Source organism: Acomys russatus, chromosome 24 (assembly GCF_903995435.1).
Source record: "Acomys russatus chromosome 24, mAcoRus1.1, whole genome shotgun sequence".
Classification (NCBI taxonomy): Eukaryota; Metazoa; Chordata; class Mammalia; order Rodentia; family Muridae; genus Acomys; species Acomys russatus.
Window position 1 is genome coordinate 51,346,968 of NC_067160.1, and position 27,458 is coordinate 51,374,425.

A 27,458-nucleotide genomic window follows, 5' to 3' on the forward strand; every position below is an offset into this window, starting at 1 on the left:
CGCCCAGCTGAAGCTGACTTATCTCAACCTAATGCTATAAAAGAAACATTTCAAGTACACTTAAATTAAGTGAACAACTATAACCAAATTTTATGGAGTGTCTAGTATGTGCTGAAGAGGTGGAAGCTATGAGCCCACTTTACACAGGCAGAAACTGAAACAGTCCGCCAGAACAGCTTTGTTAAGCCTCAGTTCTGACAGTCCTGAATTCAGGCGAATATAGTGAGTGCTTCCTATCATGGTTCTGGACAACAATTTCTAAAAGCTCCTTTCTACCAGGGAAGAGAGCTACTGACACGAACCTCTGTGGCCTCTCTAATCTCGAAAAGGAAGGTGTGCAAGTCGTCTGACTCAGTCCGCAGCATCTTCATCTCCTCTGAGGTGCCGACCTGGAAACAAGCTTTGGCGGTCCGGGCCTTTAACTCTTCTAGCTCCTTCTGAAAGTGTGCGATCTGCGAGAGCATGAACAAAGAGACAACTTGTTCCAAACGGCAGCATTAACAGCAGCTCCCATGTTCTCAGGGCCAAGCTGTCCTGGGTCCCAGGCAGGACCTGAGGTTAGAATAACAGCAGTGCAGGTGACTGCACTTAGGCCACTCCAGCCTCACGTCAGAGCTCCTCTCAGAAAGATGCTATCACGCAACAACACTCACCTCCTCTCCGATCCCAGCCATCACAGGGTCTGAATCTTTCCACTGATGTCCCTGTTTCTCCAGGACAGAAGGCTGAAGTGACTTGGCCTGAAATGGAAGGCAAATACTTCAAGACAGGCTGGCTCCACACCACAAGCTCTAGTTTCTAGCAGCAGTCCTGTGAGACCATCATGGCACGCACTCTTGCACCCTGGGTCAGCACTCTTCTGAACCGTGTGTACTGGGTTCCATTTTGTACAAGACGCATTGTACGCAGTGAAAACCATGAGCCAGTTAGGACATCATCACTCAGGGAACTTCTTCTGGAACCTTGCGGAGAATGAGGCACTCAAGATAGGCAGGAAGGCTCTCCCTCAGAAGGACCAACTGAGCAGGAACAACATAGGACAGAGAAGCTGCAGGCAGAGCAGAGGCAGCACCTGCCAGGCAGCAAGAGCAAGAGCAAGGAGCTAAGGAGAAGGCTGCTGTGGCCAGCTGTGCGACTCATGTGGGTTAGTGAAGCCAAGGAGAGGGAGAATGGAAGAGGCCAGAGGAGCAGGCAGAGCACGTGTCTAAGGGCACACCAAGGAGTCCAGCCTCTATCGGCATGCTAGAATGACCACTGGTATTTCAGGAGTGTTTGATGAAATATGATTTGTCATTAAACAAACAAACAACTCTCTTGCTACTCAAGAAACAGAGATGATGGTGAGAAGTAGAAGCCAAAAAAGGTACAGCTGTCAGGACCCCAAGAGGCAAGAGACAGCCACCGCCTGCCACAAGCATGTAACAATACACCAGCATATGACACAGACGGAACATGACTGACACAACCCAGGAGGGAAGATGGACTATCAGGGAAGCCAGGGGAGCCGAGGTGCGTTTACTTCTGTGCCTGTGGGGAGCCTGGCTTGTCAGCATTGCTGATGGAGGTGGGAGGGCTTCTCAGAGAGAAGGGAGCAAGTGCTGTGCAAGAGCTGGTAAAACAACCCGATCTGCCTGACACGGTTTCAGACTGCATGAGCTCTTACCTACAGCAGCCACCTGGCAAACGCCCATGTGCTGGCCGCTGCGCTATGAGCTAGGGCAGTCCACATGTGCACTGGGATGGAAGGACCAGGGCTGGGAGGCACAACAGGACATGGCGTGACTCCTGCTTCTGGAATGCTCAAGTGGCAAAGTGACACAATACAGCCACAGAAACAAGCTGAGCCAGGCGGTGGAGGCACACGCATAGGAAAATCTTTCTGAATCTAAAATAGGAAATGATTCCTAAAACAAGCTGGGGGGGGATGCTCAGTGAGTAAGAATGCTTGCCGTGTGAGCATGAGCACGGAGTTCAAATACACTAACCCACGTCAAAAGCTGTATGTGGCCGTGGGTGCAGACAGCTGCAGAGCTTAGGTGGACAAAGACAGGAGAATCTCTAGGACACAGTGGCTGTCTACCAAGCTCCAGGCTCAGTGAGAAACTCTGTTTCAAGGGAATAAGAAGACAGAGAGCAATAGAGCAGGCCACCCAAGGTTTCTCTGGCCTCCTCACTCAGGTGCACATATACAACACACTCCTAATAAATGCAATTTTAAAAAGCAATATGTGAAAAGCATGTATTAGAACACACAAAAACTGGGTTGAGGCTATAACTCAATAAGAGTGTGCTAGTTCAATCCCAGGGCTGTAAAATAAAGAAAGGAAAAATAAAAACATATTCAGTTATGTTAAAATAAAAATCTTAGATCCATAGGTGATACAAAGAGAATGTATTATATATGCTTTCCTGTGTGTTGGTCTCTCCCAAGAACTACGTATGGCATAGATCAGTGATCTAGATAGAGTCAATCCCTGCATGCAATGCACATGAACTATCAGTTAAGACCATCTATCCTAGCTAGCTTTAACCGCCATGACACAGCCTGGGGGGTCATCTGAGCGGAAAGGCTCAATTGAAGAATTACCTAGATGAGACTGGCCTGTGAATATGTCTATGGGGATTGTCTGGTGAAGGAGGGCCCAGCCTACCATGGACACTAGTATCCATAGGTAGGTGGCCCTGATTGTGTAAGGAAGCTGGCTGAGTATAGGCCAGGCTGAGAGCCAGCCAGCAAGCAGCATCCTCCATGTATTCTGCTGTACCTTTTTGTCTGTGAAGTGAGTTCTCTGGTCAGAGGTACTGACTGCTGTGTGGAACAGTAGGTGAGCCTACCTTGATTCCTCAATGATGGACTGTGACCTTGAATGGAAAGCAGAATAAACCCTTTCCTCCCCTAAATCAGTGGTGCTGTTTGTTTTTGTTTTGAGAAAGGGTTTCTCTGTGTAACCCTGGCTGTCCTGGAACTCACTCTGTAAACTAGGCTGTCCTGAAACTCAAGAGATCTGCTTACCTGCACCTCCTGAGTGTTGGGATTAAAGGCATGCTCCACCACTACCTGGCCTTTTGGTCAGTGTTTTAATCACAGCAACAGAAATCAAACTAGGACACCATCCAATAGAAAAACATTAAAAACATAAAGAGACTACATACAAGAAGATACATAGATGGCTAAAATTCATAGGAAATAAAGCTCAATTTTGCTAATCACTAGGAAAATAGGAGTTAATTAAAACAAACAAACAAACAACAAAAAAAAAAAACCCAAAAACCAAATACAATGTAAAATGAAAAATAGCAAACCTGGCAAGAATAGGGACAGGGTGGACTGTTAACCACAGGTGGCCATCTGCTAAAGAACATGTGCAAACCCAGGATGGTGGCGCACGCCTTTAATCCCAGCACTAGAGAGGCAGAGGCAGGTGGATCACTGTGAGTTCAAGGCCAGCCTGGTCTACAAAGTGAGTCTAGGACAGCCAAGACTACACAGAGAAACCCTGTCTTGAAAAAAACCAAAAATCAAAAACCAGAACAAAACAAAACAAAAAAGAACATGTGCAGTCTATAGCCCAGTTATCCATGACTAAGCTTAAACCCCAAACAACAGTGTACATCCGTTCACCAGAAGACATCAACCACACTGGTCAGGGCGCTGCCGCTCAGAACAGCTCGAGCTGGAGAGGACTCAGCACAATGGAAGTAGCACCGTGATGAAGCACCAACTCCACACAGCATGAGATGAACAGACACCGGAGCATAGTGACACTATGTGCTCCGTGGTTCTACTTGATGGAAATTAACAAGAGTGAGGGACAGAGACCAGAAGGGGCACAGGAGGAGGAGCCCTGAGATCCTGGTAAGGCCTCCTTTGTCAACTTGTTTGCTGGTTTCCAAGATGCAGTTAGTTGATGACAGGTATTTAGGTGTACACTTTCAACATGGACTTTCTTCTACATAAACGACTTCAATTAACAAACTGAATAGAGGGGCTGGAGAGATAGCTCTGAGGTTAAGGGGACAGACTACTCCTCCAGAGGTCCTGAGTTTAATTCCCAGGAACCACATGGTGGCTCACAACCTGATGCCCTCTTCTGGTGTGCAGGTGTACGTGCACACAAAGCACTGTATTCATAATAAAATAAGAAAAAAAAAATGTGGTGGCAGCCGGGCATGGTGGCGCACGCCTTTAATCCCAGCACTTGGGAGGCAGAGGCAGGCAGATCACTGTTGAGTTCAAGGCCAGCCTGGTTTACAAAGTGAATCCAGGACAGCTAATGCTACACAGAAAGACCCTGTCTCGAAAAATCAAAACAAAAACAAAACAAAGCCGGGCGTGGTGGCGCACGCCTTTAATCCCAGCACTTGGGAGGCAGAGGCAGGCGGATCACTGTGAGTTCGAGGCCAGCCTGGTCTACAAAGTGAGTCCAAGATGGCCAAGGCTACACAGAGAAACCCTGTCTCGAGAAACCAAAACCAAAACCAAAACCAAAACAAAAAAAACCCAAAACCCAGGAGGCAGAGGATCTCTTAGTTCAAGGTCTGCCTCCTGGATTACAGGGTAAGCTCCAGGCCATCTAGGGCTACATAATGAGATCATGTCTTAAAAAAACTAAGTAAATAGACAATTGCTTTAATGGGTACATGTCAACTTTGGTAGTATTCCCATGTTTGAATTCTAAAGCACAAAGGCCCATTTTAAGTAACACGCGAATATATTAAATAATTTAAACTTACCTGAGAAGAGCCTGACTTTGCCACTGGAGGGTTTATCCTGGGTGATTTCTGCACCATGCTGGGCACTGAACTTGCACCACTCTGAGTCGATCGGCCTGCTAGTATAAATGACCAAGGAAGTCAGGTATAACAGACACCTACTCCTGTTACTTCTCTCCCCAAATCTACGGAATCACACATTGTCCCTGGCTCCACTGTTTATAATCTGTATTAAAAAAAAAAAAAAAAAAATGACGACCAAATTGGGCCTGGTGGTGCACACCTATAATCTCAGCACCCAGATGCTCAGAAGAGAGAATTTAAATTCAAGGTCACTTTAGGTGACATATCAAGTTCTGGGCAAGGTTAGGCCACCTTTGAGACATGTCTTGAAAACACAAACACGGCTGACAGGATGGTTTAATGCGGTTACTTTGGTAAACTTCACAAGAAAAGAAATGTCCCTTTCTCTGAGCAACAGCTAAGAAGCAAAGATTTGAAAAGGTTTCCTCCCTCCCTTGCCAAATTAAAATTTTTTCAGGCTTCAAATCCAAATGGCTACCCATGGCTGAGTACGGTGACTTCAGCCTTTACTCCCCACAGCCAGGAGGCAGAGGCAGTCAGGGCCAAGTTCTGAGTTTGAGGCCAGCCTGGTCTACACAGTGAGATCCAGACAAGCCAGGACTACACAGGAAAACCCTGTCTTCAAACCAAAATCCCAAACTAATAGCTACCCAAATAACCAATTTAAAAACTGCACGCTGGGACCAGAGAGATTGGTTCAGGAGCTAAGAATGAGGACTGCTCTTGCAGAGAACACTCAGCTTTGGGGTCCAGCCCCACAAGTGCCTGTGACGCCAACTCCAGGGGAGCAGACGCCTCTGGTGTCACATGCACATACGAATATATAATAAAATAAACACAGCAAACACCCTCCCCCAAGCCCAAACTCAAAACAAGCTCTTCAGTCAGACTGAACAAAAGCATGATGGTGGCGCACATCACCTATGTTGTGTGACCATCCCAACTCCTTAACTTGTGTCACTGAGCTTTAACTGACACTTCTGGGCAAATATGACATGCACACTGGATGTGACTGTTGTTAGTTTCCTGAGTGTAATGGCCTTGGCCTTTAGGAGATGGGCACCCATGTACCTAGAGGGCAGTGTCACATAACATCTGCAATTAACTCTCACGTGTTCTAGGTTTTACATAAATAACGTGCACACTGTTTAGACAGCACTGAGCCTTGGTGAAGAGCACGGCAGTCACAGTCTGCACCTGTGACAGGAAGGGGACGCAGGGCGGGTCCTCCCTGTGATGGGTCCCATTCCATCACGGTTAAAGTGGGTGATGGTGAAAAGGTAATTAAGTCTCGGGTGCACCTGGAATTTCTACTATTTGTAGGTTCATCCTCTCTTCCGCCCTTCTCCACCCTTATTACCCCTAACACTAGAAAGGAGAGAGAAAAGGGTCGAGGGGAAAGGGTGAGGTTATTAGACTCCTTCCTACTATTAGGGGCACTGAGTTCCTTGGGGCAAGCTTGACTTTGCCATCAAGGATATCTGCTCTCTTCCTGTTTCTCTGCATATAGCTAGTTGGCAAAGCACAACCAACAGCACCCAAACTCCAACCAGCCACCCACAGCCACCGGGCCTCTCAGGGACCTAGCATTTTTATCTCCTCTGAAAAGTTCCCAGAATTCCAAATGTCACACACTCACAGAAACTATCTGCAGCTGCAAAACCACGCCCTGCCAGAGCACAAGGCAATCATAGTCGCCTGCTGTGAGGCAGCCTTATCTCCCTACACCTGGGACTAAAACAAAAGCATACGCCCATAACATTTCTGTGTTTCTTTGGTTTTTTTTCTTTTTTTGAGACAGAGTTTCTCTGTGTTATCTTGACTGTCCTGGGCTCGCTTGTAGACCAGGCTGGCCTTGAAATCACAGTGATCCGCCTGCTTCTGCCTCCCAAGTGCTAGGATTAAAGGCTTGTGTCACCACGCCTGGCTTCTGTTTTTTTTTTTGTTTTTTTTTTAAACTAAAATCACACAATTCTCACTACACTCAGGAGCAGTAAGCACAAGAGTCATCGAGGGCTGCCCCAGTCATGCTGAAGGGCAGTCAGGACTGTCTTTGTATTACAGCAGGCCGTGTGAGGGCAAGCACTCAGGCACAAGACACTTCCTGTGAACTTCCAATGAGCAGCTAAGTAAAGAACTGGAACCACTGTGCCTCTCCAATCAGGGCATAATAATCACAGCACATTAAAACATTTAAAGCAAACAAACAAAAAACAAAACAAACAAACAAAAAACCAACAAAATTTAGCCAGGTGGTGACAGCACACACCTTTGATCCTAGCACTTAGGAGGAGGAGGCAGAGGTAGAGGCAGGTGGATCTCTGAGTTCAAGGCCAGCCAGGTCTACAGAGTGAGTTCCAGGACAACCAGGGTAACAGAGAAACTCTGCCAAAATAAATAAATAAATAAAAACAAAAAACCTTGTTTCACAACATTAGTAAGCATTTTCAACACCATAAGCCCATTCATTCATCTGAAATGGGCAGGTGAGGATGAAAGCTGTGGCTTCAGAGAATACCTGATGTCGAGGGAGAGACTGAAGACTTGAAAGGCATGGAGCTGGATGCTGCTGGGAGAGGCGTGGGGTGGCTGAGTGGTCCAGAAGCAGCTGGCTTGGGGGAGGAAGAGAACGGCAACACGGAGGGTGTGCTCGTGGAGCTAAGAACAGGTGCAGAGGAGGCCACAGCGGTGAACCTGAAAGTGGAAAAGGCAGTGCTATCACAACAGCTGACTAGGGGATGAATAACCAACGACCTATCTCCTCTGCCATCAGAGCCACACATGCGCTGTTTACTCACGTGAGGGCATTACCCCCTACTCATCCACACCGGCATCACCGAAGCACTAGTGTAAGGTGAAAACCCAACTCTCCATGGTATGAGATATCTATTTTTTAACCTATCAAGTGTGTTTGTTTTGTCCTAAAAGGGTGGTGCAACAAAGGATGTGAACTTGCTTTTGTGATTTTGAGGGTTTGGGGGTATGAAAAACACCAGGAAAGCAAGAGGGTCACTATGGCTGGGACAACATGGCCTAGTAAGAATGTCAAGTCAGCACACCCAAGACAAGGTCTGCAGACAAGCTCAGTAAAAGAATGAGCAGGCCGGGGCTGGAGAGATGGCTCAGAGGTTAAGAGCACCGGCTGCTCTTCCAAAGTTCCCGAGTTCAATTCCCAGCAACCAACATGGTGGCTCACAACCATCTATGAGATCTGATGCCTTCTTCTGGCCTGCAGGTGTACATAATAAACAAACAATTAAAAAAAAAAAGAACGAGCAGGCCAACAGAGTGGAAAAGCAGATAGTGGCTAGAGTGAAGAGGCCACACGTTAATTTAATCTGAGCAATGACAGGCTGCAGCAGCACATCCTGGCAACAAGGCAAGCAGAACCCCAAACTGATGGTCCTGACACTTGCTGCGGCTGGAAGAGGCTGCACAACAGACGGGAACATGCCCTCCAGATGCTCGCTTTAGTGGGGAGAATAGGAAACAGCAGATAAAGAGGTAAATAAATAAGCAATGAGCAAGGTGGCTGGAACCAGATCTGGAGGAAACCAAATACCACGGTAAAAAGTTTGAATTGTCAAGAAACTCAACAAGAAACCTTTGGGGACCACCAAGCACGAGAGTCACCTCATGGCTCCCTGACTGCACAGGTCACATGGTGCCTGCGCAGAAAACAGCTGAGAGTCAGAGTGGCTATGAGGAGGAGAAAACTACAAAAGACCCATTTCTTTTCCAGGCTGTATGCCTGGGCTGTTTCCTTTTTAATAATAAGGAATAGCTCCTATCTGTACAGCCTGAAAAAGTGATACAACTACTCGGAAAGATAAAACACCCTTCAAGAGCCACTTCTGGACTTGATCTGCAGAGCTGCAAGGCCTCCCACTGGCTACATTTCCACTGCTAAGTACTCCCTCAGAAGGACCGCTGAGCACTCTACTCAGTGACCCTAGTTCAGTGACTGTCCTGCAGGGTTTCCACCCACTCGACTTCCCAGGTGACTTACTTCTCATTCAGGTTGACTTTCACCGAAGAGGCTGAGGGTGGGAACGAAGGCTTCATGCCTGTGTTTGGGGCACTGGGCATGGGTGTGCTTTCCGAGGTGGGCTTAAAACCTGATGACCCGAAAGCGAAGGGAGACGCAGGTGTGGCCACGGAGGATGCTGCAGGGGTCAGGGCCAGGGAGCCTTTGGAAGGAGGAGCAAAAGCAAAGGAGGAGGTGCCAGAGCCCAGTGCTGCTCTGGAACTGTCAGAACCAGAGGGATATGGAGGGGGCTCCCCAGTGACAGAAACAGATGACTTTAAGGATGAAGGGCCAAAGGAGAACACAGAAGGGGGCCCCCCAGCAGAGGACAAGGGGAAGGTGGTGGCAGCAGCAGCAGAGGGCACAGGTGCAAGGGACAAAGAGGCCGTTGCTGGGGCATCAAGGTTCTGCGGGGCTTGAGGGGCGGTTGGAGTGGTAGGAAAACTTCCTGCAATGAAAACCAAGGAGAAACAAAAGAACAAAGTTAAACTGTAATCCTGGTAGCCCAAGTGACTGTAGGCAAGGGGGGAGGGGAGAGGTCAGGTGAAGCTGGAAATGGTGCCTATTAAGAAAACAGACAGGAGACAGGCAAGGCGGCACCCGCCTATAATCCCCCTACTCAGGGAGGCAGAGGCAGGTGGATCTCTCTGAGTTGGAGGCCAGTCTGGTCTACAAAGAGAGCCCAGGATATCCAAGGCTACACAGAGAAACCCTGTCACAAAAAACCAAATTAATAAATAACCCTTCCAATTTACATTAGTTGGCTTGGGCTGTTAGGCTAAGGTCTTCATGAAGATACTAAGAGCATAGAGAGGATGCAAGTGGGAAAACACCACCTTGTGACGTAAACCGTCACATCCAGAATATCTAGCGCTGTCTCGGAAGGTGACTTGGCTGCCTCTTTTAGACAGTAACTATGGACCCAGAAAGAGACACGTGTAGACCGACATCACTTTCAGCCCGTTAGCATTAGACCACAACTAGAAACAGAAGCCACATCCTAAAGAAATTGTAGACACTCCTCCTGGGGCGATTAGCACTGAGGACTTGAAGACCATCGCCATGCTGCCACTGGCCACCCAACACCACATTCCTGAAGCCGCTATGTGGAAGCAGACAGAAGCAGCAATGGCTTCCAAGCCTATGATTGTGCTCAGCTGCGCTCGGCCCCACGTCCATGACTCCTTCTTCACACAGCTGGTTCCCCTGCACCAGGTGAGGAGGAAGGAGGACAGGTTCTAGAGAAAGCTAACAGCTGTCACCCCCTGGCTGTGCTCAGGCATCAGTGGTGGGTCACAGCCCCTCATGCACAATAGTGCCCAGAAACAACTGCCCCACAGGTGTCGGCCTGATGCAGACTGAGGCTGAGTGTAGGTGCTCGTGAAAAGCATGATGGGAGACCATAAGACAGAGGACACCCTGTGAGTAACTGAAATTCGGTCTGGCACTGGCAGTCTATCCACATCCTGGTAGATGACTTGGGGTCACACGGCAGCTGGCAGGGCCCATGGTATTTGAGTCCTATGATGCATGAGCCACTCGGCCTTAAGGAATGGCATGAAAACATCACCAAGCAGAAATAACCGTATCTCGCCCTAATGGTCAGCAGTCCTTGGTGGAACTAGTGACACTATGGGCATTTCAGCCACACAACGAGAAAAGCATCAGTTACATTCTCTCAGAACTGAGGAAGAGAAAACAGCAAAATCCAATATATGGGAAAAAACATTTCTAACAAGTTTGATATTTTCTTTCCACAAATGACACAATACTATTGGGGGAATGTAGACATAGAGATTAGCATGTCTATATGTGTTCCCACATGTAGCTAATACATGTATTAGCATGTCTACAAAGATTCCACCACAAATGCCGACTATGCTCCTCTTGATGGTCTGTGGAACCTGCTCTTGGATTTTCTCAGTTTTCTGCAATACAGACATTACCTGACTATGTTCTAAAAGAGAATGGAAAAAACAAATCAAAAGCTAATGAAATAGAAATAAGAGACTCTAAAATCTCCACATTCCCATAAGCCAGAAATAGCCACTGGAGTCTAATAGCTCCTTCCCAGTGTTTCTCTAGGTGCACTGTTTTACACGAAAGCACAACATAGCACACAGTGGTTCTTCATGGCTCATCTTTCTACCTTGGAAATGTTTTTCAGTTACATTTTTTACTGTCCATGCAAAATCACCCATTTGCCTAACCCTCGTGATAAATAGGTCACACAACAGAGCCAGGGTCAACATGGCTGAGCTTCCTTTCTGTCAAGTGTAGCAAGGGTTAGAGAATGAACCTGGGGATGAAGGGAGCCAAAGAAGTGCACACAGGTTCCAGGACAAGGCCAGCCGAAGCCTTCCTGGTACGCAGACTGTGTGCGGATGAGCGCATGCATCTTTAAGTCACCGTCACTAGAGATGCTCACGGGCTGCTGAAGGAGGCAGCGCACACACCTGAGGACTTGGGCTGTCGCTCTCCTTCTGTTGAGATCAGCTCCAAGGTCTTCATTAGGGACCGAACCCCAGGATTTTGATTGATCATATAAAATGGACAAAGCACACCATCTGTTGAAAGTAACAGGAGAACCGGAGCGGGAGGAAGAGTCTTTTCTTCGTCTGTCAAAAAGAAAACAGGTGATAAGAGTCAAGTCAGTTTCTGGGCCTGGAGGGCAGCTGCCCTGCGTAAGAGGTCTGAGGTGCTGCTCACTCAGACGTGAACAAGCAGCAGCTGCACCAAGAGCTCACGCTAGACATCACCACATGCTGCCGGACCCTGAGGGACACGAAAGCTCACTCTAGAGATCACCACATGCTGCTGGACCTCGAGAGACACGAGAGCTCACTCTAGAGATCACCACATGCTGCTGGACCCCGAGGGACACGAGAGCTCACTCTAGACATCACCACATGCTGCTGGACCCCGAGGGACACGAGAGCTCACTCTAGACATCACCACAGGCTGCTGGACCCCGAGGGACACGAGAGCTCACTCTAGAGATCACCACATGCTGCCGGACCCTGAGGGACACGAAAGCTCACTCTAGAGATCACCACATGCTGCTGGACCTCGAGAGACACGAGAGCTCACTCTAGAGATCACCACATGCTGCCGGACCCTGAGGGACACGAGAGCTCACGTAGTCATCACCACATGCTGCTGGACCTTGAGGGACACGAGAGCTCACACTAGACATCACCACATGCTGCCAGACCTCGAGGGACACTCTAGCAGCCCTGCACTCTCCCAGGCTCCTCCACCTGGAGGCAGGTTCAGCACTACCTTGACAAGATGTGAGTCTCCCGGCAATGCCGGGTTTGGTACAGAAATAACAAGGTGGCTCTTACACACACACACATACACAGACACACACACACAGACACACACACACAGACACACACACAGACACACACACACACACACACACACACACACACACACACACACACACACACACCCCACACACACACCCCCCCCCCCCCCAAGTTAAACTACTTTATACTCATTCACAGTTGAATTTTAAGTACACAAGAGGAGAAGAGCACAAGCTCCTCAGACCAAATGTATCTACTAAACCAGGAAAAGGGCACAGAGCTCAGCAGTGCCTGGCCAGGCCAGCTCCACAGTGAAGTTCACAGGCAAACAGTCTTCAGCTGCCTCACCACACCTGTCGCTGGAGTCACACTGCTGACCTCCAAAGGGAAGACATACTCAGAACATGCGCAGCCCCGTGTGGGAAACATGAGCTGGGGGGTCTAGTCCCTCATTCTTCCCTTTAGCTGAGGCACCGGTGGGTACAATGCCAGCTGACGGTGACACTCCCTTGGGAGGTCACTAGGGAACCATATGGGCAGAAAAGTATGCCACGAAATTCAAATGCTACGCACTCCCTGTGTGCAGCTGTGGGCCATCAGTGATACCCATCTTTGGGTAGCTTAGACTGTCATGACGTGTCCTCCACCACTCTGCAGGGAGAAATGTGCTAAGGCCTCTAAGCATCAGCCATTACAGAACACTCACTGATGGCGACTTCTACTTCGTTGGTATAATCTATGGCAACACCCATGGGCAAGGAGTCATCACTTTTGTCTGTCACAGGCAGCTCGGCTCGACTCGAATCCTCCAGTAGCCAAGATTCCCAGTTAGTCTGAAGGGGGGTGGGAGAGACACGACAGAAACATGTGTTGCTTAGCACTGGCACTGATTCCTCCCGGCACCACTCAGTCCCCAGGGAACACACGGCGTGGCTCGGCTTCCTGCGCTGATGGGGAAGCTGACACCAGGAATAACATCTAAAAGCCAGAAGCAGCCCGCATGTGAGTGGCTAAGTGAGCCGGCTTCAGCACCTGCTCCCGGTGTGCCCACCCCTGCCTGGTGCCTCCCAGAACTTGGCAGTTCCTAAAGACAGACACACCCCACAGACGCCTGTGTCATTCGCTGCTGAGACAGAAGGCAGCAACCTCAGCTCCTTTCTGCCTCGTGCCTCCCACTGGCCAGTCCTGCTGCTTACACTCCATGAGAAGCTTCTACCTCTTGCCAGTTGCTCCGCTCTTGCTCCTGATTCCCATGCAACAAATGAGTCTAAAGATTCATCAACACTCTCTCTAGCCTTCTGTCCTGATGAACTGGGCAGCAGGAGTCACAAGGGAGCAGGAGACAAGTCACGAAGCTAGAAAAACACAAGCTGTGCCGAGTAAGCAAGGTGCAGCCACACGGCAGCAAACCAAGCTGGCCCGAACTCTTAGGACCTGCTAGCCGTTTCAGGCCAGCATGCAGACAGTGGCCATGTGGGGACTGCAAGCAGCAAGACGGTGAGAACAGCAGAAGAGGCACTAGGCCATCAGGGCGAGTGTGACAAGAAGAGATACCAAGGTTGGTAGAGTGTTCGCCACACGTGCACAGGGCTCTGGGTTCAACCCCAGCCCTGTGTAAGACCATGTATGTACGGGAGGGGAGGAAGAAGGGAGATTATTGTTGTTGGCCTTTAGAGTCTCTGAGCTAAAGGCTCATTGAAAGGGATGTGCCAGGCTGGGCGTGGTGGCGCACGCCTTTAATCCCAGCACTTGGGAGGCAGAGGCAGACGGATCGCTGTGAGTTCGAGGCCAGCCTGGTCTACAAAGCGAGTCCAGGACTGCCAAGGCTACACAGAGAAACCCTGTCTCAAAAAAACAAAACAAAAAAAACAAAGAAACAAAAAAAAAGGGATCTGCCCTCACTATAGTCTTAACTAGTTACCTCCACTGTGACCTCTCTCAAAAAAGCATCATTCAACATCAAAGTGACAAAAAAGGAAAATTTACCTGGTCACTTTGTCGAGCAAGGATACTGACTTCTGTTGAAGCTGCAGATGCGGCCAGCACTAAGTCCCTTAAGAGCCAAACAAAAGGTCATTACATTTCAGCCCATCAACAGCCCGAACCTGACTGGGTCCCCAGTGCCAACACAGGGTAAGGTTTCCTATCTAGAAGAGAGGGTGGCAGGTGCTAGATGTAGGGCTGAGCTTTTTAGTTCTAAAGCCCTGGAAACCTGCACACTACTATCCGTGCACGACACGGGAGACACACAAAACCAAGTCGCAACAAGAACCCTGGCCCGCAACAGGGAGCTCCAGCTCAAGAAGAGACGCTGCAGGGGACTTCCAAAGGCAAACTGCTCCTGGAGAAACCTTGCATGAGTCCCTTAGGGATCAGTGCTTTTAGGCCAGCTGTAATCCCAGCACTCAGAAGTCTGAGGCAGGAGGATCACTGTAAATTGAAGGTTAGTCTGGGCTACAAAGGACTCTTTTTCAAACAAACACATGAGTATTTCCACTGTAGTGTGTCACTGTGGTTGAGAACACTGGCCTTTATGAGACTGGATGTGGTGGCAGCCCCATCCCTGAAGGCAGAGGCAGGGGGACCTCTATGGATTGAGGCCAGCTTGCTCTACACAATGAGTACCAGCCAGGGCTAATAGTGAGACCTTGCCTCAAACACCAAACGGGGGGTACGGGGGTGAGGGTGGGGGATGGTGGTGGAAGAAGGGGTAGGTGAACATGTATTGGACTCTGCAGACTAGTATACATTGATTATAAATAAGTCAGGATTGGGAGGAGCCACTGCAGCCATAGGACATTACCATCCACTGACGGGAAACACACTGAGGGCCTCTCAGCCTGTACTTTGCTCTCTTACTGGCCTGACACAGCAGCAGGAGTGCTCTACTCACCACTCCTCAATGAAACTGAGGTAGTAATGATGCTGTCGCTCTGCGCAGCTGCTATAGCAGGGGCTCCATGAAGTTCACAAATATTTCCGGGTGCTTTTCTTCTTTTTTCTATAAACAAGAGAAAGAGAGAGAGAATCACACATGCAATTTCTCTGTACTCCTACACAGCTCACAGTCTCAAGACAAAATTCACTCAGGCTTAATCAGAAACTTGATACAAAATCTGTGCATGAACCCAGGGATGAGCTCTGAAGGTACACCAGGTCTCATGAGGACCAGAATCACAACCACCAGGCAAACGGAATAGGACTGTGCCCTGCCACACCTACCACAGGACACATAGGGGTGGCTCACTCGGCCTTTACATTCCTGTTTTCTTAGCCGTACAACAGATCCTCGCAGCCTGAGTGCTGTGAACAACGCTTCCCTGACCACTCTCAGCTACCACAGAACACACTGGCAAGCAGCCAGTACTTTTTTTTAGTATTACTTCCCACAAAAACGTTACTGAGGTTATCGAAGAACATGATTTTAAACTCAACAGCAGCAGACACCCAAGAGTTACTGCAACCACCACTCTCTGACTACAAATTATCAACTACCCCCTTCGTCAGCGTGTGGGATCCTTAAGAGCAAGTACTTTGACCTGGTCACTTCTGTATCCTCAGCTCTAAAACAGTGCCCAACACACTGCTTGCATCTCATAAATATCTGGTAAATAAATGAATATTAAAAATCAAGAGAGGGCTGGGCGGAGGTGCTGCACATTTTTAATCCCAGCACTTGGGAGGCAGAGGCAGACGGATCTCTGTGAGTTCGAGGCCAGCCTGGTCTACAAAGCAAGTTCCAGGACAGCCAGAGCTGTTACACAGAGAAACCCTGTCTTGAAAAACAAAACAAAACAAAACAAAACAACAACAAAAAAATCAAGATAGGGAACCAGACAATGTGACGCACACCTTTAATCCCAGTACTCGGGGAGGCAGAGGCAGGAGGATCTCTGTGAGTTCCAGGCCAGCCTGGTCTACAAAAAATTCAGGACAGCCAAGGCTACACAGAGAAATCCTGTCTCAGAAACAACAACAAAATTAAGACAGGGGCTAGAGAGATTGCTCAGTAGTTAAGAGCACTTACTGCCTTTACAGAGGACTTGGGTTCACTTTCTAGCACACTCCAGTTCCAGGGGATCTGGTGCCCATTTCTGACCTCTGGGGGCATCAGGCACACATGAAATATGCATACATACATGTAGGCAAACCCGTACATAAAATAAATCCTTTTTAAATCAAAACATTCCCTTTCTTTTCTAAATTACAGCCTAAGTAAGCACATTTTATCCTTTTTAAAAAAATTTCATAATTAAACCATGCTCGTGGTGGTTTGAATGCTTGGTCCCCAGCTAGTGGAATTGTTTGGGAAGGATTAAGAGGTGTGGCCTTGTTGGAGGTGTGTCACTGGGAGGGAGGGAGACTCCAGAAGCCCACACCGAGCCAAGTGTCTTTGGCTATCTGCTGCTCCACTCAGGGTGTAAAGCTCCCAGCGCTGCTCCAGCAGTACGCCTGTCTGCTCCCTGCATGATGACCATGGACTAACCCTAAAGAACTGTAAGCAAGTCCGCACAAAAATACTTTATAAAGCTTACACAAGAGCTGCCTTGGTCATAGTGCGTCTTCACTGCAACAGAACAGGATGAAGACAATGCTCTAAATGGACACCATAATTTTGATCCCACGTGACATTGAAAACTTACACCCAACTCAATATCACGGCCAATAAAGAAAGGAACTTACTTCTAAGTGACCTTTACTAGAAGACCTCTGTGACTCTCAGAAGATAAAGATGACTTTTTACATGCTTACCGGGAGTAGAGCCATCACCACATCTGGACAGGCTTCCAAGGTCCCATCTGCACCAGCATAAACTATCGTGAAGACGTACGTACCAATCCACAGCACATCTAGAACTGAAAGACACACACCCCTAATTCCTAAGCAACCAATCTCAGCAAGAAAGACGCAGCAAAAGCATCATGCAGCCACTGTGTGCGTCAAGAGTTAACTGAGGGGGGGTGTAGGGGTGTGGGGGGGGGCAGGATTGAACTACTATGGCTTTACAAAGGTCCATACTCCGATGAATAACAATTCACAGCCACAAAGGCTTCAATTAACCCAGTTTCTTAAAACTAGTAGGTTTCCTGCAGGATTATTATTAGGGAAAATGATGAAGAATTCTTATAAAAATCCAAGATCCATTTCAAGCGACATAACTAAGTAACTCAGACGTTTAGTATGAGACTGGCTCCCACGCTCTCCTGAGAAGAGACGGAGGATCCCGCGTGGCTAGAATGGCTGCAGTAGAGTCTAGAATATAAGCAGGCAGTCCTTACCTCTGACAGGGTGGTCTGACTCGTAAAATGGAGGGCATGGAATGACCTTTTTTTCCTGCAAAGTCTGAAAGAGATTTGAGAAATGTCAAATGAAATAAGGCTTAACTCACTGAAACAGTCAAATCCAATCAGACCCCCTAGAACCTGGTGTTCCGTGCCCCACCACAAAGAGCACAGCATCTTTTCCTAGCACCCCCCAACTCCAGGGAAAGGCTCACATCAACACCTTCAGATGCAGGTGCCTTTCTACACAGCAGACAATATGGAGCCACTGAAGAGAGAAGTTCCCTGTACAGAGCGGGAAAGCAGACCTCAGTACACTAAGTTATTAGATGTATTTATGCCAGGTGATGGTGGCGCAAGCCTTTAGTCCCAGTACTTTGGGAGGTAGAGGCTGGTAGAGCTCTGTGAGTTCAAGGCCAGCATGGTTTACAAAGAGTGCCAGGACAGATAGGACTATTGCATAGAGAAAACCAAACCTAAACTAAAACCAAAAAGGCAGAAAAGAAAAAAGTCAAAGATGTCCCAGAACCACCCCCAACAGCAGTCACTTAAATAAGAAAGGTTCTCAAGTGCAAAGCAGTGACTCACAGGAAGATACTGGACCACAGTTCCATTCTGCTTTCCTACTGCCAGCTGCTTTCCTTTGGGACTCCAGCACACTAGGAAGAAAATGCTCTCAATTAAAAATTTAAAAACCGAGGGAAAAGAAAGGAAGCTCTATTATCTAGACACACCACAAAAAGACAGTGAGCTCATCCCCAGGCAAAATGGAGAAAGTACAACCATTTTAACAGTACCAGCAAAGTACGAGTTACACATGCCACTGGGCCGCAGGCTGAGAGCTAACAATGTTCTTCCAGCACAGTTTTGCCAGGCAAGGAGAACGCAGGTCTTTAGAGGGCCAGGACTCACGCTGCTGTTTCTATCTGTTACTTCTGGTGCTTTGCACAGAGGCACAATGACTTTCAGATGGCCGCTCTTTTAGACGATTATTCTCAAAAATCTAGTTTTAAATGAGCTGTGCCAAAATATTCCTTTATCTCCACAGCCCGAGCACACTCAGATAACTCGTGTGCTGTCTGGCTTCAAGACCATTAACTATAGAAATAAAGAACAGTTCCAATCCCCACCCACCCCCATCCCCAATGACCCACACAAAATAAGAAAGCCATCCACTTTCACTTCCAGAAATTAATTTTTAAAGAGCTTGCCACTACCGTGCTTTATGGGTGTAAAGCCTTTATTACCCACCACATGTAACTGCCGTTGAGGGAGGAAGAGTGGCACACACTTTCACCACATCTGTAACTTGCAGGACAGAAATACTGCCATCGGCCAGACAAACTGCCACCATGGAAGGGACAGTGGGGTTCCACTTCATATCAGTCACCATCCCGCTTGCATCCTTTGAAAGCTTGTGATAGGCAAATGGGCGCTTCAGTGGTTTAGCCTGTTAAAATAAGTGCACATTTGCAAAATAAATTAATAAATTAATAAACACAAAGGCGTTTAGGATTCAGAGGAAATGACTGAATATGCATTCTTAAGTCAAACTCCATATTTCTTCATAACTAAGAAAACAAGAAGTGGCTTTGCATAGCAATCTGTTTGTTATGAACAATTCAATGGAACTTAGAAATGGCCATCAATAATCCCCCTCCGCGCAGGGGCCTGCCGGCAGGGATATGCAAATGTCAGAGTAGATAAGCAGCAGGGAGACCACTGAATCCTTGGATCTGCTTCTTAACGACCCTGGCCAGACCTTTTGGTTCCTTTCTTCGGTTTTTGGTGCAGGTGAGTTTTATTTGCCTGTTTTAGAAACAGGTTCTTGCTGACATAGCCTGGTCTGGCCTCACGCTCTCCATTTATTTGCCTGCTTTGGTCTAGGACTATAGGTGGGTGCCAGCATGTTCTGACATCTGCCTTTCCACCTGTAAAATGAAGGCGACTTACCCACTGTAGGAAGCATGGAAAAAGAAGACAAGCCGTACAAATACCTAATCCCAAGCACAGAGCCAGTGCTCTTTGTTTTGTTTGTTTTTCGAGACAGGGTTTCTCTGTGTAGCCTTGACTATGCTGGACTTTGTAGACCAGGCTGGCCTCGAACTCACAGCGATCCACCTGGCTCTGCCTCCCGAGTACTGGGATTAAAGGCGTGCGCCACCACGCCTGGCCACAGCCAGTGCTCTATACTGCTACTGAATCACCTGCCTGGAGGGAGGAGCCCTGCACCAGGAGATCCTAGAGCAACGATTGGCCTTCTCCACTAGCTCCATGGTGTGTCACGAAGCAGATCTCTAAGCCTCCTCTTGACAGTCTTGTGTGTAAATGAGAAATGTTAACTTGGTACAGGACATATTAGACTTTACTAAAATGTTTTCTGTCTCTAAGACTTATGAGTCTATATTTCAGGAATATTTTTATAATCTCTATTTTAACCCAAAAAGTCTTCACATCGACCAGAGATGCATTTGTTAGGTCCAAAGGAAACTCAAATTCCTCAAACCCCAAAAGGCAGTCTATATATCCAGAAATAGGCTCAACCTAGACTATTGTCTGAGGATTTCTGCTTGTTAGATAAAAGCCAGCCTTCTGAGACCTTGTAAATTAGTTCCCATCTACCAAAAGGAGTCATTTCCTTTACCTCTGAAGGGACATATGGCTACCTGTGGCATCTATCAGCATGTGAAAGCTAATGCTGCCCTCCAGGCTCCTCCAGTATCACACGTTTAAATAACTGTTGCATATTTCAGAGTCCATACTAGCATCCTAGCCCTTCTAACCTCCTCCCCGACCCTACACTCCTCCAGCTCCCTGACGTCCTTCACTGCAACCACTCAGTCCCTTGTAACCCTGCTATTCTGATATGCTCCTGGCCCCGCCTCCCTCGATAGGGTTTCTCTATTCTCTATGGCCTGATATTCTCCCTTCTCACAGGGCCCTGGCCATAGCCAGTCAGCTGGTCACGTTCAGTCTACCTTCTCTGCCCTCGACTGTTTCAAATTCCTCTGACTGTTTGCTCTCTTATGTCTACAATAGAAACCTTTCCCTTAACCATACCAGGGAACAGCCATGCACAGCTTCCAAATCAGAATGTCTATGAGGAAATCTCTTTGTTCCCATGTTGAAAGCATAGTTTATGGTAGCTTACCTGATTTGAAAATGTGCGAACGTCAAAAAAAGCTATGATGGAGCCATAGTCACTGGACATCATGCATGCAGAGAGTGTGAGGTTATCACAGCTCAGTGCCAGGTGATGTACTGGGAATTTCATAGGTACATTCAAGCCTTGAACTGTCTCAACTATGGAAACAGAAAAGACAAAGCAGAAAACAGCATGTAAAAGACACACAACCACAATCCTTTATCCAAGTCAATAGGAAACATTTTTTTCATCTGTATAAATATGTACCTGTTGGAAGCCCAGCAGTGGTGGCGCACGCCTTTAATCCCAGCACTCAGGAGGCAGAGGCAGGCGGAACGCTGTGAGTTCGAGGCCAGCCTGACCTACAAATCAAGTCCAGGACAGCCAAGGCTACACAGAGAAATCCTGTCTTGAAACAAAACAAAACAAAAACAAAAAACCATATAGCTGTTGGGAACAGGTAATAAGTACTGCCACTTTGATTTCAGACTCCATTTTACCTATAGGGTGAAACAAAGCTCATATTCCCGGGCCCTGGAGGAACTGGGGACTTTAGAAGCTGGTCAACCCCCTCTCTAATCAACAGTTACCTAAAACATAATGCCTGTTCCTAATGGAAAGAACAGGTGAAGGTGACTGGTTGGACAAAAACACTTCGATTCAATGTCAGCTGACAATGATGGAACACCCGGGAAGAGCCCCCAATCCCAAGTCCTGATTGGTGAAAATTGTAACAGTAACTTGTCCCAGGTGCTTGTGGGTTTTATGCTTATAAACCCTACTTTAGTCCCTACTAGCTGGCAGGAGAAAAAGGTCTCCTGAGTCCTTGTCCGGTGGCCCTGATCGATCAGCAACTCTGCTTATGTGGTAGGAATAATAAAAGATTCTGCTGTCTCAGGAGCCTACTGGGGTTTTCTCCCGCCTTCCTCGTGACTAACAATGCACACCTTTGGATACCTAGTTATAAGAACTAATCTTAAGTCTCCTCTGAGTAGCTAACAGTGCATTAGCTATCCCAGGACTCTTCCTACTGACCTTGCTGGAAACGCTTTTGCTACAATGCTCCAAATACACATCTGTGGGGTGGCGCTGGCACGCCTTCTCCTAGACAGCCAGAGCTGAGGAAAGTTCTTTCCTCTCAACCCAGCAGAAAGACTCACAGAAACAACAGCAGAGAGCTCAGAAGAAAGCTCAGAAAGGCTTCAGGGCCCTAACTGAAATTGTGCCCTGCAAGGCAATCTTAAGGCCAAAAGAATTTCTTTCTCTCTCTCTCTCTCTCTCTCTCTCTCTCTTTTTTTTTTTTTAAGATTTATTTATTTAATACACATACAGTGTTTTGCCTGTATGTAACTCCTGCATACCAGAAGAGGGCAGCAGATCTCATTATAGATGGTTGTGAGCCACCATTTGGTTGCTGAGAATTGAACTCAGGACCTTTGGAAGAGCAGTCAGTGCTCTTAACCTCTGAGCCATTTCTCCAGCCCTTTTTGGTTTTTTTTTGAAACAGGGCTTCTCTCTGTGTGTAGCCTTGGCTGTCCTGGACTCACTTTGTAGACCAGGTTGGCCTCAAACTCAGAGATCCACCTGCCTCTGCCTCTCAGTGCTGGGATTAAAGGTGTGCACCACCACCGCCTGGCCAACAAAAAAGAAATTTTAATTTTCACATTAGAATTAGCAATTTCACATTGATTAGCATGTCACCACAGCCCATCTCTGCTATGCAATATAAATCAAAGTGCTTACCAATTTTATTGGGATCATCTCCAGGTTTATTTTGGATAAGAAGGCTTTTAGTAGGGAAAACATACAAGCCATTGGTGCCACCAGCAAAGACCATGCCGTACTTATTGGATATGGCGAGCACGCTCGAGCGCTCCTTGGGCAGCTCTTCAGGAGAGTCAAAGATCCTCACTTTCTTCAGGGCTCTAAACTGAAAATCCTGTTTTGGAGGATGAAAAGAACATTAAATTTCAGGAAAGAGAAATTATGGCTGCTCTTCCAGAGGATCTGGGTTCAATTCCCAGCATCAACACAGTAGCTCATGACTGTCTATAACTCCAATTCCTGGGGGCCTGACACCCTCGAACTTTATTAATCTGTAATCACTTCGTTAACCCCCCCCAAAGAAACACACGCATGCATGCACAGTCCACACACTCTAAACCTATCTACAGGCTAGGGTTTTAGTGAAAAGAATGTGACAGCTACAAGAGAAAACTTATTTCTGTAGAGCTTTATGTTTCATAAAGGGTGTCTAACACGCACATACATACTAATTTCTGTGCAGTCCATGTTTAATGCATATAGACAGCCAGAAACACTCTTAATCCCAGTTGCCTATAGTGGACAAAAGTTCACACCACTTTCCCCATGGGATTACGCTATGGATTCATACTTTCCCTATGGGAGCTGGGCATGGTAGTGCACGCTTTTAATCCCAGCACTCGGGAGGCAGAGGCAGGCAGATCACTGTGAGTTCGAGGCCAGCCTGGTCTACAAAGCGAGTCCAGGACAGCCAAGGATACACAGAGAAACCCTGTCTCGAAAAACAAAACAAAAACAAACAAACAAACAAAAACCCCATACTTTCCCTATGGGACCAGACCACAGGTTCACAAAGGAATAAATCACCTACCCTTTTTGTGATTGTCATACTACTGGGTCTCCGCGGCCATTCTATGGAGGGCCAGTGTAATGAACAGGCACACAAAACAAGCTCTCCTTTCTGGGTCTGGCAATAACTCAAACACTGCTATTCACGCTGTGGCTCCAAGGCCTCTCTACCCCAGAGGATCTGAAGAGCATGGCCCACGGCCACGAGGGGACTCAGCACAGGGACTCAGCTCACAGCTCGAGAAAGCTGTTTATAAACATGGTGTGGACCACTCTCCCCTATATGCACGTTAGTGAATGAATCCCTTCACGCAAATGTCAGCTGTTTATGGGTCTCTGTGCATTCATTCTGCCAGATTATATAAATCAACTATTAACACAGTATCCAGAAGCTGGGGGTGGGGGTACCCACTTCATCGTTAGGTCTACTTGCCTTCCCTTTAGTTTTCTGACTTCAGGCTGATCCAAAGTGACCTTCTATTCCTATTAACTAGGGGTTTTGGAAGGCAGATGGTGTTTCTTGGATCCACCTTAGGTAATCTGAACCTATACTGAGAGGTTCTCGGTCAACTGTCGGCATGCACACTAATAATCGCAGCACTTAGAAGGTGGAGGCAGGGAGATCAAGAGTCCAAGACCAGGCTCGACTACATAGAGTTAGAAGCCAGACTGAGCTTGCTGCAAGAGATCCTGCCTAAAAAATAAGGTTCTGGCCACATGACTTCGGATAATTAACTTTCAAAGCTTCAATTTACTCCTTTTTATGGGCTAGTTGTAAGGGCTGCAGCGATGATGGCTACAGTGCCTCGCACTCCATAAACAAGAATCGTTGTTACGCCTATGGCGACCAGCACACGAGAGTAGCTGGGGTAACTCAAGAGGCATGGCCAACGCCATCCAAGGACAGGTGACCCGCACTTGGAGGGACCTCAGGCCCGCGACACGCACAGAGCTGCGGACGCTCTGGGAGGTGTGCGCTCTGAACCCGGCAAACTGTTGTAGCAGCCGGCAGAGGCGGAGCTCCAAGGCAACTAACTGCAGGACTGCCGCAGGCAAGGGAGGCCCTGGCCAGTCTCTCACCTTCATTTCCCGCTCAGGGATCATGGCGTCCATCTCGTCTCCCATCGTGCCGTCCTCACGGTGTTCAAGTAGCTGCCACTGCCGCTGCCGCTCGCGGCCTTTCCAGCACAAGCTCAGGCCGCTCCGGCCCCAACTTCCTTCCCTTAGCGCCAGCGGCGCGCGGAAGATGCGCGCTTCCGGCGCGCGCGATTGACGTCAACCACGCCGGTTTGCGGTGTGGGCCTAGGCAGCCGTGGGCTTCTCAGAAGTCGCGCGCTTGCCAATCTAGCGGGCCCCATTGGCCAGTTCCGGGCAGAGGGTGTGGCCCTGAGGCGCGCGCCGGCCTCCTCCTTCCCACAGGCGCACCGCGCGCTCGCATTTCAAAGGATTCTTTCGCCGGGTGGCGCACGCTTTGTCTCCCGAAGACTCTGGAAACTTCCCAGTGCCACTTCCCTGCCGATCTGTTAGTAACTTCCTACGTAGAGGAGTTAGGAACTTTGAAACTGTTTCTAAGGGACAGCTTTGAGGTTTTGGACGAGCCAGCAAAAAGATTGAGTTAGTGGGTGGACTGACTGGCTTGTGCCAATGCAGAACCGTTTTTTGCCCAAAGCTGAGAACAGAGAGGGAAAAGGACAGACATCGAATGTGTTTCTTGTTCCCAACGTAATCATTTCAGAGCATAAGCCGTATCTACTTCACATCGCAAAACAACTGTGCTTAGCCTTGCAGTGGCTCCTTTAACCTTCAAGGTTTGTAGTCACCTTAGGGGTTTAGTAACTTTAATCAGAACCCCCCTTGAGGTGGTGCGTGCCTGTAAGCGCAGCTCTTGAGGGGGTAGAGGCCAGAGGATCAGAAATTCAAGGCCACCCTTGGCTGCTTAGCAATCTCTAGATATCCTGGGTTACAGGAGACCCTCTCAATGAAATAAGGGAATCCCACACAAAACAAGTTAACAAATAATCCAATAGCTTTCAGCTAGGAAGGCTTAAGATTCAGATCTGGATATGCTGACTGATGTTGGAGACGTTTCTAGAATAGAATTATAAAAGTGGAGGTTCCGAACTTGGAGCTGGTGGGTCAGCTCCAGAGGACACATTATCACATGCCGTTTCTCAACAAGTTGCTTCTGTGCCCCAAGCCTCTATTCATTGTAAAATAATAAAAGTAGACATGAATCTTCAGGCGCTGTAGAGATGGCTCAGAGTCTGCTCCTGAGTTCAATTCCCAGCAACCACAAAGTGGCTCACAACCATCTATAGTGGGATTTGATGCCCTCTTCTGGTGTGCACGTATACTCGCTGAATCTTTAAAAAAAAAAAGGGTGGTCTTGGGCTTTAGTGAGATGACGTCAACTACTGTCTGGGACACCCAGACCACACTCACTCAATTGGTACCTGTGTCAGCTAGCTCTTCTGAATCTACTGTTGATTTGTTTTTCGAGACAGGGTTTCTCTGTGTAGCCTTGGCCATCCTGGACTCACTTTGTAGACCAGGCTGGCCTTGAACTCACAGCGATCTGCCTGCCTCTGTCTCCCGAATGCTGGGATTAAAGGCGTGCGCCACCACACCCAGCTTCTTCGGAATCTACTGAACCCAGAGCCATCCTCCAAGAAACATAAGGACACTGATAAATTGATGTGGTTTATTTCAGTCTGCAGGAGACCATATCCCACCCATACACAGACAAGCACACAATAATGTCATTCACCCGAATCTACCCGACAAAACGTCTTTTGAGTCACAGGGACAAAGCCATACTTGGCAGTCCCCACGTTGCTGGTTACACCAGTTAAATTTGGTCTTTTTTGGAAAAAAATAAGACAGCTGATATCCCAAGAAAGCTAAGCCCTTAACTAGAGAGGTTAAGAACCCTGGAACCAACAGATGCAACTTGAAATCTATACCAACTCCTCCTCCACTCTAAGAGTTATTTTAAAGACCATCTTGGGGGGGTGGTTGACCTATAGACCACTGAAGGGACTCATAGGGTCCTTCCCACAATCAGAGCCTCTTTCTGTCTGCAGCACACTCCTTTCTGGAGGTAGGGTGTGATCTCATGAGGTGTGGACCCACTGAGCCTGGTTCACGGTCCTGCTGCCCTGTCACAGAGAACTGGGACACACTGAATGCAGTCGGAGGCCTCAATCCAGCCAGGGAATGAAGGCAGAGATGCTAATCTTACAAAGAAAAAAAGTCACAGGGTGGGGTGAGGGTAGAGGGAGGAATGCTGGGGCTTAAACTTCAACTAGACTGTGCATTTGAAGTGGTTACTTAGGCTGGAAACTCAGCCAGTCATAGCTAAACGAGCTCTCTCCTGAGCTGAACTGGGTGAGGCCAGCGGATTAACTGGAGCTGGCCACTCCAGTGTGCCCTGTTTGCTTCACTCTCTCAAGCTCCAGTGGGGACAGCACCCTGGGTATTGAACTGTGGAGTCACAGGAAAATAACAGGTGCCAGTCTTTTCCCATTTAGGGTCTTACATAAGAGACCCGGCCAAGTCGTGAGCCCAGCTTGGATTCCTGGGACTACAGAGTACTCACGCCTTGTTCCACGCCCATTTCCTCACATCACACTGTCACCGGCTGGGTGTGACTTCCCACTATACATACATTTCACGTATCAGTCCATTTCCCTGCTGGGTTCTGGACTCAGGGAAATATAGCAGGTGCTTGAGAAATAGGTTTGATGAATGACTTGTCCTGAGTGCCCACGGTAAAGGGTTCCAGAACACAGGCAGGGTCAAGGCTGAGGTCCCCACTCGGGTAAGATGGGTCATGTGTGATACCTCGATGCATGAATTCTTGGGAATGCTCTCGGCGGACCCACCAAGCAGCTGTAAGGATGACGGGCTGCAAAGGCAGTCTTGGCCCTCACCCAAGCCCCACTGCCAACCCGGAGGCTCTTGGGAGGTGAGTCCTGAGCCAAGGTGTTTAAGAGGGTGACACCTTCTTCATGTGTCAGGCTGGGAGACGGTCCTCCCCTTTCCTTTGACCAATGCAGCCTAGAGCAGGGTGCAGGGCACCTGACCACCACCTGGGGTGCAGGCCACACTCTTCCTAACTCCAGACAAACCCCCTGACCTTCAGCAAGGCACTTAGCCGCTGTAGACCAGCAGTGAAATGAGAGGACTGGCCCAGATAAAATCTGGCAGGTGACCTCTGTGTGATCCCCAAGCCCCAGGTCTTGAGTGACTTGAAAAGGGAGCTATGAGCTGGACACAGC

The 27,458-nt window shown here is 48.2% G+C and overlaps 1 protein-coding gene across 1 annotated transcript in view; it reads right to left on the bottom strand.

Annotated features, from left to right (window-relative positions):
• Nup214 (nucleoporin 214) overlaps positions 1-24,344 on the bottom strand; it is an 81,950-nt gene extending 57,606 nt beyond the window's left edge. The window contains 17 exon segments of the mRNA XM_051167195.1: positions 303-452; positions 654-740; positions 4,735-4,832; positions 7,316-7,491; positions 8,807-9,272; positions 11,281-11,442; positions 12,845-12,971; positions 14,125-14,191; positions 15,032-15,093; positions 15,095-15,139; positions 16,891-16,994; positions 17,418-17,481; positions 18,009-18,079; positions 18,672-18,870; positions 20,572-20,723; positions 22,309-22,504; positions 24,259-24,344. Coding sequence (XP_051023152.1) covers positions 303-452; positions 654-740; positions 4,735-4,832; positions 7,316-7,491; positions 8,807-9,272; positions 11,281-11,442; positions 12,845-12,971; positions 14,125-14,191; positions 15,032-15,093; positions 15,095-15,139; positions 16,891-16,994; positions 17,418-17,481; positions 18,009-18,079; positions 18,672-18,870; positions 20,572-20,723; positions 22,309-22,504; positions 24,259-24,303 — 2,271 coding nt within the window. The 5' untranslated portion in view covers positions 24,304-24,344.
• Positions 24,345-27,458: the final 3,114 nt, after the last annotated feature.